Source organism: Borostomias antarcticus (assembly GCF_949987555.1).
Source record: "Borostomias antarcticus genome assembly, chromosome: 4".
NCBI classification, from domain to species: Eukaryota; Metazoa; Chordata; class Actinopteri; order Stomiiformes; family Stomiidae; genus Borostomias; species Borostomias antarcticus.
This window is the reverse complement of record NC_140237.1, coordinates 12,161,518-12,172,569: the sequence shown is the minus strand read 5'-3', so window position 1 is coordinate 12,172,569 and position 11,052 is coordinate 12,161,518. Positions and strand designations below refer to the sequence as shown.

At 44.8% G+C, this 11,052-nt stretch overlaps 1 protein-coding gene across 1 annotated transcript in view; it reads right to left on the bottom strand.

The window, feature by feature from the left end:
- Positions 1–11,052, bottom strand: part of map2k5 (mitogen-activated protein kinase kinase 5) — a 76,554-nt gene that overhangs the window by 18,708 nt on the left and 46,794 nt on the right. Inside the window, exons 18-19 of the mRNA XM_084436633.1 lie at positions 6,168–6,194; positions 5,758–5,790 (exon numbers count right to left, since the gene is read on the bottom strand). Of these exons, the coding sequence (XP_084292759.1) occupies positions 5,758–5,790; positions 6,168–6,194 (60 nt within the window). The remainder of the gene's footprint in view (positions 1–5,757; positions 5,791–6,167; positions 6,195–11,052) is intronic.

The window sequence follows — 11,052 nt, the reverse complement described above, 5'->3', positions numbered from 1 at the left end:
TATGGTCTCACTCATGTCTCTCTGGGTTCTACGTGCTCTCATATCCAGCAGATCCAGCCTCTCCTGGCGCTACGGTCGGGCCGTCCGGCCCGTGGGTCGGCCCGGATGGGGGGGTGGGGCTGCCCGGGGGTTCCCTCGCCGCGAGGGGAGATGGAGAAGGGCGAGGGGAGATGGAGAAGGGCGCAGGAAAAAATAGTTTGACTGATGCGTCCACCCCCGCTGACGAATGAAGGGGTCGGCCGGGTCAACCCATTACAACAGCAGCGCTTAATTATTAATTAGGCTGGTCTGTATGTGCGGGGGGGACAGGCGTGTGTGGGGGGGGGGGGGGGGGACAGGCGCGGGGGGGGGGGGGGGGGGGGGGGGACAGGCGCGGGGGGGGGGTGGGGGGGGGGTTGACAGGGGTGGGGGGGACACGCGCGGTGGTTAATGCTGGCAGGACTGCAGGGCCGGGTGGGGCGTGGGTTTGATATTAGCCGCATCAGCAAAGAGCCGAGGCGGAGAGGGCCGGGAGAGGGGAAGGTCTCACGCACACGCACACACACGCACAAACACGCACACACACACACACAGATCCTGAATGTATGAACACATGCTCAGTGTGTGTACAGTAGACACACACAGACACTTCCACTAGTGTATTACTGGTGTTTTGAACCTGCACCCTGTCCTGTCTCATCCCTGCACCCTGTCCTGTCCCATCCCTGCACCCTGTCCTGTCTCATCCCTGCACCCTGTCCTGTCTCATCCCTGCACCCTGTCCTGTCTCATCCCTGCACCCTGTCCTGTCTCATCCCTGCACCCTGTCCTGTCTCATCCCTGCACCCTGTCCTGTCTCATCCCTGCACCCTGTCCTGTCTCATCCCTGCACCCTGTCCTGTCTCATCCCTGTATCCTGTCCTGTCTCATCCCTGCACCCTGTCCTGTCTCACCCCTGCACCCTGTCCTGTCTCATCCCTGCACCCTGTCCTGTCTCATCCCTGCACCCTGTCCTGTCTCATCCCTGCACCCTGTCCTGTCTCATCCCTGCACCCTGTCCAATGCTGTCTCCATGTTATGCACCATACCCCAAAATAATTCCTAGTATGGTGAAAAACTAGTATGGAAAATATAGCTGCAAGCGGCAATGATCGGGGTCCAAGCACTTTGCGAAGAGGTGTTGAAAATAGATTTTGGAGAAGGAGCAGAAGACAAGTGAAGCAAAGGCGCAGATGACTTGATTGAAATGAAGGAATTTGTCTAGCCCAAGAAATTGTAAAATAAAAGTTTTTTAAGTTGACCACATGTTGCTCAATACTTGTGTATGTGTGTTGAAATAAAGGCCAGTTCATCTCAGTGCCGTAAATGAACAACCTAATGATTGTTAAATGAAATAATTCAAGTTGGAATGGAATCACTTGAACTGGTCACCCTACACTTTGCAATAAAGAGAACCACCTTATCACTCAACAACTGAGCGAATCAGATCAACATTGTGCATGTACAAGCATGAAAAATAGAGTCATGTCTAAAAGGTTTTGACGGGATGAATTATGAATTGAATGAAATTCTGTTTACTTAAGTTGAATATATAGGCTACTTTTTGTATTTATTTTGCATATATTGGATATTTGGGATTTGTCAGAGGAGATTGAGAAATTGAGCTTGGAAATGACCAAAGTAGCACAGGATATGGCATGTCAACTTTTAAAGCACAATTACAACAGATGGGCAGAAACAGGAGGGTCCATCTACCCAAGGAGCCGTAGCAACCTGGGGATTTGAACCGTTCACCTCTGAATCTCCAGAGTAGGTGAATTACCACTGCGCCACGGGGAACACAGGCTTTTCACATAGCACAACTTGCGGCAATGATATTGCATGTGCAAAACTTTAAAAGCACAAGCGTGCAGATGCTACCACTGCATTGTTTCTAACTAAACACATATTAGTTAGCTAGCTACAATAGCTTCTTCTACTTCTGAGGTAAACTAACGTTAGATAGCTGCCTAGCTAACGTTAGCTAGTTTAGCTCATTTACCACAGAAAACTAACGTTAGTTTACACAGGTGGAACAAACTAACGTCGAAAAACAGAGCAGAAATACCAGTAACCACTAATCAACCCACATTTTCTTTCTTTTTAAGAATGTCTTTAAATCTAGCTGTTGTCTCCTTTTCATTCTTATTTTCTTTTTGTACAAAAGTAGAGCTGCATGTGTGTGGCGTGCGCATCTCGTCTAGAAGCTCTGAGTGAGGGGGGGGGGTTGAGCAGGGCTGCTTTTTTGAGTCTAGAAGCTCTGAGTGAGAGGAGAGGGGGGGGTTGATTAGGGCTGCTTGTTTGAGTCTAGAAGCTCTGAGTGAGAGGAGAGGGGGGGGGGTTGAGCAGGGCTGCTTGTTTGAGTCTAGAAGCTCTGAGTGAGAGGAGAGGGGGGGGGGGTTGAGCAGGGCTGCTTGTTTGAGTCTAGAAGCTCTGAGTGAGAGGAGAGAGGGGGCGGTTGAGCAGGGCTGTTTCCGCATGGTCCTAGTGCGCACATCATTTCTTGTTGTTTTGCTATAGCCTGCTGTTAGTTGTCGGACTGTAAAAAGTGTGGGGGGGGACAAAAACACGATTTTGAATATTCATCCTTGCATCTACCCAAGGAGACGTAAAACTGGGTTCTTTCTCTTTTTAAAATTTAAATTGTTATAACAGTCAAACTGTTGGAGATAAAATTTTGAGAAAAATCACACATTATCCTGGTTTCGGGTTTGTTGTCAAATATTTTGGTGAAATTTGTTAAAAGATTAGATGAAATAGAAAGTGTTGTGCATACAGTACAAATTACAGCAAGATACTGAACATTCCAGAGTATTCATTGTTTGACCGATCTGAACGCCATTTTAAACACTTGATATGTAGTATCCAAAGAATGTTGTTCTGGTTCATGGTAACATATTAATGAAGACTTTTGTATGGAGTCAAAATGAGGCCAGAAAGCATTGTAAACGTAAGTGAAGTATTGTAAACGTACTGTAAGTGAGGTATTGTAAACAAAAATATATGAATTGTAAATGTAAGTGAAGTATTGTAAACGTAAGTGAAGTATTGTAAACAAAAAATATATAAATTATTACTTAATTATTAAAAAATAAAATAAAAATTGCATTTACAATACTTTTTTGTGTTTACAAAACCTTTTCTGCATTTACAAAACTTTTCTGCCTTTACAATACTTTTTCTGCGTTTACAAAACTTTCTTGCGCTGCAAAACATTCTGGCCTCTCTTTGACGTGGGGGCGGGGTTAGATGAGTGGCGTGTCCAGAGAGGAAGAGGCGGGGTTTTGGGATGCCCACCGCCATATATAAATCAAAACCATAGAAGAAGTCCAAAAAACGTTGAGCAGCGCTGTATATGGCGGTGGGCATCCCGAAACTCCGCTCTCATGTTTTGTAAACGCAGAAAAAGTATTGTAAAGGCAGAAAAGTTTTGTAAATGCAGAAAAGGTTTTGTAAACGCAAAAAAGTATTGTAAATGCAATTTTTATTTTATTTTTTAATAATTAAGTAATAATTTATATATTTTTTGTTTACAATACTTCACTTACGTTTACAATACTTCACTTACGTTTACAATACTTCACTTACGTTTACAATTCATATGTTTTTGTTTACAATACTTCACTTACGTTTACAATGCTTTCTGGCCTCATTTTGACTCCATACTTTTGGAGATAGACATTGACTTATTTTGCATATTCTCCAAAATATAGTGACAGACTTCTGAATTGACCATATGTTGCAGTGAGGCAAACATTTGTTACAGTTCAGTGGAGGTGCTGAAAAATATTCAGCTCAGTAGGACGCACGGGTGATTTATTTAGATTTTTTGAAGTTTGGAATGTGAAATGTAGATTTGTTGTGAAAAGCCACGGCCACTTTATTCAATCATTACCAAAGTTTATGCATCGACTGAGTAATGACCCTAGATCATGCGAGCCAAATTTGGAATGAATCCATGTAGCAGATGATGAGATATAAACTTTTTGCATTTGTGGGGCCCCCTAGTGGCGGAATATCCCAAAACTGCAGACCGAAGCTCAGACCTAGCGCCCGAAGACATGCACCAAGTTTGGTTACCATCGCTTTAGCCATTTTTGATTTATGAGCATTTATGTAAAATTGAACTACCTGAGATAACTCGGTACTTTGGCAGCCCCTCTGGTCGTGATAAAATCAGCACTGCGTTTTAAGAACCACACTTCCCACAACCCCCCACTCACTCGCTGTAATGATGGGGAAAAATGATAAACTCGCGTGACTGGATTGGAAGATTGTAGCTACTTTCTGGAAGGATGGCTTCAATGCAGGTAAATACCGGTCTTCTTTCTTTTATGTGCATGTAGATCGTTTTGCAGGCCAAAGTGTTTGTTGTTTTCCTGATATTGTGACACGCAAAACGTGTCACTTCCGTTTCCACCACAAGATTTCCCGCCAGTGCACCGAAATACTAAAATAATAAATTCACAGGGTCTCATGCAGTCTCGTGTCACGAAAACTATTTTTGGGGTCTTGCTAAGGCCAATTCATAAACTAATAGCAAGTAAAGGCGAATATTGAACCATAAAAAAATTCTCATTGAGCTTTAACGACACAGGTTTAAAGATGCGTCATTTCAAAATGTAACTTTCAAAAGGTAACTTTAGATCAGCGAAGTCCGTAGATGATCCTGCCAAATTTTCGGGACGATTGGCCCAATGGACTCCGACGAGTTCGTCAAAATAGGTTTTTGAGAAAATTGAAGAAAAGTCCCAAAATGTTACATTTTTAGTGCGGAAGACCATTGGAGTAAAGATGCAGATTAATTGATGGATTAAAATTCTGTAAGGATTTTGATAGTACACCAATCCATTCTTGAGATGGAGGAAAGGTAAACATGATTGTTATAGCGCCACCTTGAGGTCAATGAGTGATTTTATTTGCCTGAGTAGTGGGTGGGATGTGCAACCCACCTGCCATTTTTTGTGAGTTTTGAGCATACAGTTTTTGCTGCACAAATGCCTTTAGGGGAAAGAAAGCAAGAAAGAAAGAAAGAAAGAACTTGAACAAAAACTGCAGCAGCAGCTGCTTGGACCCCTAAAAGATTAATGAGTATGATTCTGAGATATGCATATACAAAAGGAATATCATGTATATTACTCTTTTTAAAGTGTGAAAACAACAGATGTAAAACAATCATCCTGTGTGTGTGTGTGTGTGTGTGGGTCAAGGTTAACGCTACATACTGGATGGCCCGATACCCTACGTAGTCTAGACTGGTCATGCTACATTACCCTTGTCCTGTGTGTGTGTGTGTGTCTGTGTGTCTGTGTGCGTCCTATAACGGGCTCCTATGTCTACTACTACTCCAAACACACATTTTACATTCACCAGCCTCCCGCTCCAACCATCTGTAGACTGAAAGGTATCAGGTATTTTCTGTGAGCACTCAAGTTGAGTGTGTGTGTGTGTGTGTGTGTGTGTGTGTGTATGTGGACAGAGAGAGAGTGTTTCAGGATGGTTGTGGCCCTTGAGTACCATGTATGTGGTATGCCTCTCAAGGCAATAATGGTGTGTGTGTGTGTGTGTGTGTGTGTGTGTGTGTGTGTGTGTGTGTGTGTGGCCCGAGGCGGTAGTGTGTGGGGTTGAGCGAGCGGGAGCGAAGCCGTGTGAGCAGCGTGCTTCATTAGGAAACAAAATAGAAGCTTTCCGGCCCATCAGGACGACTTGAGGAGCGAAAGCACATAAGACCAGACTCACCTCATCAACGATGCATTGCAGTAACTGGAGTGGCTAGAAAGAGGGTTAAGAAAGAAAGAACGAGAGAGAGAGAGAGAGAGAGAGAGAGAGACAAACATATTAGCCTACATGCCTTATCTTCATGGCAGTACAGAAGCGAATCATTAATGCAATAAAAAGGTAATCTTTATCTATTAAGATGAATCAAAGGCGGCAGGCTCAGGCGGATATTGCCTGCTCAATGTTTCTGTGTAATAGTGCCTAATGTCATCCTGGCAGTTAAGGTCTGCTCTGTCATTTCAGCACCAAATGCAATTTGAGAGGGAAGTTTTCAAATGAGGCATCCAGTGGAGAGTGAAAGGGGGATGGGGCTCGTCCCCCTTAGCTTCCCTATTTATCCATCTACTCCTGCTAACTCCATAAAAGCTCACCATTAAAGACCCTTGGTTCTTCTGGATCTGCAGAGAGAGAGAGAGAGAGAGAGAGAGAGAGGGAGAGAGAGAGAGAGAGAGGGAGAGAGAGAGGGAGGGAGAGAGAGAGGGAGAGAGAGGGAGAGAAGAGGCGATATGTAATTAGCGTGTCATAATCAAAACGACGCACTTGGACACATTATGATCACTGGGAGAAAATTATTGCATCCCTGGTGGCAATTTGTTGGCAATGTGTTAACACCATTTACATAATGAAAATACACAAATGTTAATAGGTTTCCTCCCATTTCATGCTGAAGGGAGAGCAGTGAGAAGATGCTAATTTTCTTAGCTGGTCGTCTCCCTCATGGTCTCCCTCATACCCTCCAGGTTGTCTAAAGCTGTGGGCTTGTCTAAAGATGTGCATATTGTTTCAAACTGGAATTTACAGGCTTGGCAAAGAGCAAGTCTAAATTTATTTCAGTCTGTTGTGTCACAGTACTGTATAAAGAAAGAGGGCCTGATTGAGCCTAGTTCAATTGAAAATCTCCATCTCCATAAAAAAACAAAACTTGAGCATTTCATCACTGTACAGTATTCACTTGAACATGAAAAACATGGTAGAGCCCAAGAATCATCCCTTGTAAGATCAAGAATGAACAGCAACAATATCTGGATGACGTCACCGCCTTAATCCTCATCCAACATGTCTGATGCTCTAAACCCATAACCTGAGCTCCAACGTTCAGTAAAGCACATGAGTGAAGCATGATCACAACACCCTCACCCTCAATTTCACAACAGGCATTGAAGTTCTCTCACGATCAAACTGACCAACACGCGCGCACGCATGCACCCACACACACAAACACACGCACGCACACACACAAACATACGCACACTCTCCAGATATAAGGACACACACACTCTCCAGATATAAGGACACACACACACTCTCTCTCCAGATATAAGACACCCAAAAGATGTCTGCCCCCCTTGCGTACAGAATGTGAGATTCCAGGTCTTCTAGTTGGGCTCGACGTCTGATTATCAGAATGTGAGATTCCAGGTCTTCTAGTTGGGCTCGACGTCTGATTATCAGTAAATGAACTGCTCATTTTGGTCCAGGCCTTTTGACAATGCATTAGTGTCTCATCGATTCATCCTCTCAATTAAATACAGCTCTGCATTCTTGGTAAATATCAAGAGACTCTTCTACCACCTCGGTATCCATTTAGCCTGATTCAGGCACATTAGAATCCACTATGGAAAACTCTTTTGTTCAGAAATAATTACTAAAACAAAATTGTGAGCTGCTCAAAAGGGGTCTGGAATTGGATTATCCAAGACAAACTTATCTGAGCTTTATTTCGAATGTTCTTCTTGTACGAAGTAATTTGACCGGGCGTAAACTCAATGAGGCTTCAGAAATCCTGAACCATTGTTCTCTGTTTAACACGGTCTCTTGAACGTTTGCAGGCTGATTATCTAATCAGCACGTCCCCAGGGGAAAGCTGGTTTAATAGGATGATCACGAACTGACGACTATTTACCCTGGGACTCTGTGACTAGCACTCTGGGCTGACTAACATGGAGGCTGTTGTAAGTGTAGCACAGCACAAATCAGTGAGACACATTAACAAAACACAACAACCCAAAATTCAAGACACGGTTTAAAACTCAATAAACGCTGAGCAAAGATCAGTGCTTCAGCACCTTAGAGGGCAGATTTCCTCAAAGGTCTAAAAGGTCTCATGTGATCAAATATGTGTGGTATGACAGAGGGAAAAGTGCCTTTTCATCACCATGGAGATGTGAACGCAAAGGCTCTTCATTGTTGTCATGAAATAATTCAGTCACTAAAATGCCCCTCTGGACTCACAGCGTCTCCCTGGCTATTGTGCTCTAGAGGGTCCACACATTTAGAAATGACCTATGGGAGCAAGACCTTCCTTCAAAATGACGAAGATGTCTCCTGCATGAGCAGATAACTCATATTTCTGTCCTTCTCCTCTCCCAACTCTCCTACCCCAGACAACAACCTCTGTCTCCACATGGGTGTTATGATTCATACTGTAGATGAATGGGGAGGAGAATGGAGAACTTCAGTGCAGCGACTCTGACAGACTAAAACAGAACTTCTACTACTACTAGTTATCCACTCTTTATTACTACTAACATTGGTAATAACTATTTCTGGACAAAAAAAACAACCAACCGGGGTTTGAAACTTAGCGACTTAGCAATTATTTCCAAAACTTGGTTAGAAAAGAAAGTTAAGTTGAATACAGCAAGTGTAACAACACCACTTCCGTTAGTCTACACGTCTCCAAAACAAGACATTAGTCAAAAACATCAACAAATAATGTCCCAGCAAAATCAAAAGTGTCTTGAATACTTGGAGATGATTAGATAGAACAAGTGGAAAACATTCAAATGAACACAACTCAAATATATCTGCAAATAAACATTCTAAATTGTGTTTTTAAAGTAAGAAAATGAAGGGAAAACAAAAACAGCCAGAGAACAACAACAAAAAACCAGTGAAGGAATCAATCAGGGGCCAATGTGCTGGCGGCTGTATACACATCACATCACGTCTGGTGTCTTCAAAGATTCTCAGAGCGAGCCGCGGAGGGAACTCCATTAACTCCTGACAAAGGATGCAAATGAATCACAACATGGGGTGAAGGGGAATTAAAGAGACCGTCTCTAATCAATGACAAACACAGGATGAAAACTGCTGTGTGTGTGTGTGTGTGTGTGTGTGTGTGCGCGTGCGTTTGTCCAATGACACCCCCAAACCCACACACACACACTCACATCAACACATACAGCGGGAAGCCTGCTGGCTGAACACCACCCCCACACACACAAGCTTGTGGGAAGAAATGCACCCCTCAGAATGAACAGGGTGACTACCGATGCCCCTCACAGGGTAACAGCCTCTATCCAAAACCAAACCGCAGCCTCTGCCCTTCAAATCTGCCCCGTCCATCCCAACTGCCCCTCCCTCACACTAACGCACGCACACACACACACGCACTCACACACACACACGCACACACACACGCACACACGCGCACGCACACACACACACACACACACACACACACACACACACACACACACACACACACACAAACACACACACACACACACACACACACACACACACACACACACACACACAGCAACCACCCAGCCGATGCAAATCTCAGGTGCATCCAATTTATTCCCTACCCATTGTCTTTCTTCCCCTCACCCTCTCTCTCTCTACAGTGAAGAGTTAGTGTGCGTTGTGTGTGTGTGTGTGTGTGTGTGCGTGTGTGTGTGTGTGGTGTGTTTGGCGTTCTGCGCAGACAGCTGCGCGGGCGTCTGCGTAAATGACAGCCCGGGCCCGAGGACGTCTGCCGGCTGCGCCTGGCGAGCCGAAGCCGCGGCGCCATAGCGGCTCTCTCTCTCTCTCTCTCTCTCTCTCTCTGCCTGCAGGTGAACTGTCTGCGACGCCATATGGAGCGCAGAAAATTAACAACGACATGAGGGGAGCTGGGGCAGCAGGGGGCCCGTCGCTTCCTCTCCTTCTCTCCCTTCTCCCCCTCTCCATCTCTCCCTGCTCCCCCCCTCTGTCTCCCCCCCCCCCCCCTTCCTCTCCCCCTCTCCTTTTCCCTCCCCCCCCCCTCTTCCTCGCTCGCCCGCCCTCTCAGTGAGCGGTTGAGTCGTGGGGGACGCGGTGGGAGAGGGGGGAATGGGCGAGCGAGGTGGGAGAGAATGGAAGAGGGAGTGAGAGAGAGAAGGGGGGGACGGACGGGCGAGCGAGGTGGGAGAGAATGGAAGAGGGAGTGAGAGAGAAGGATTGGGGGGTGAATGGAGGGACAGGAAGTGAGTGAGAGGCAGAGAGGGTGAACGCGTGAGTGTGTGAGAGAGTGAGAGAGAGAGGAGCAGTGAAAGAGAGGGGGTGGGGGGTAATAAATTAATGGGGTGTGAAAACATTCAACGCTCCAGCACAGCGCCTGGGGCACTATTTGCAAGAAGCAAGAAAGAAAGTTTCTCTGGATTACTTCATACCTATGGACATTTAGGCAAATTCACTAATCACATTCTGGTCTAACTGTACAGAAGGTAAATGGTGCTTTTATTTAGTTGTAGCCAACATAATATTAAAGTAATTGTGTGCGTAGCTGGACGGTCCAGAGGTATCTGGTACCATTTGGTTTTCTTGGTACAAAGGAACCAGCAGAATCAACATGTCCATGACCTACATGTATATGTCTCTATATCTTCACTACAGATGTAAACCAGAAGAAACAACCAGCTTGTATATCACCATTTGTGTGTGTCAATGAATGTGTTTGTGTGTGCGTGTGCACACTCGTGTATGAGAGAGAAAGTGTGTTTCAGAGATAGAGAGCTATATAGAGAGCTATAGAGAGAGACAGAGAGCAAGTGTTCATTAGTAAATGTAATCATACTTTGGCGATTAACATGATAATGGAAGTGTTAATAGATGCTGCTGTAGGGGAGTGACAGCACTCTGAAATGAGACATGCCTAAGGCCGTACACACACACACACAGACACACACACAGACACACACACACACACACACACACAGACACAAACACACACACACACACACACACACACACACACACACACATACACAAAACCATGAGTCTCATGTACGTCATTGGACCATTAATTTAAGGTGTGCCTGAGTTGTTGCTTCATGACAGTTTCTGTGTTTCTTGTGTCTTCAGGAGCAGTAATCAACAATAATAATTACTTTTCTATTATTGTAATCGGGTCCCAGAGACATCTATTCATTGTACACCCCCTAAAGTAAAAGATCTAAAGACTCAATTCTGGCAGTTCCCCGGAATAGTGTCTGTGAAACTTCAAGAACT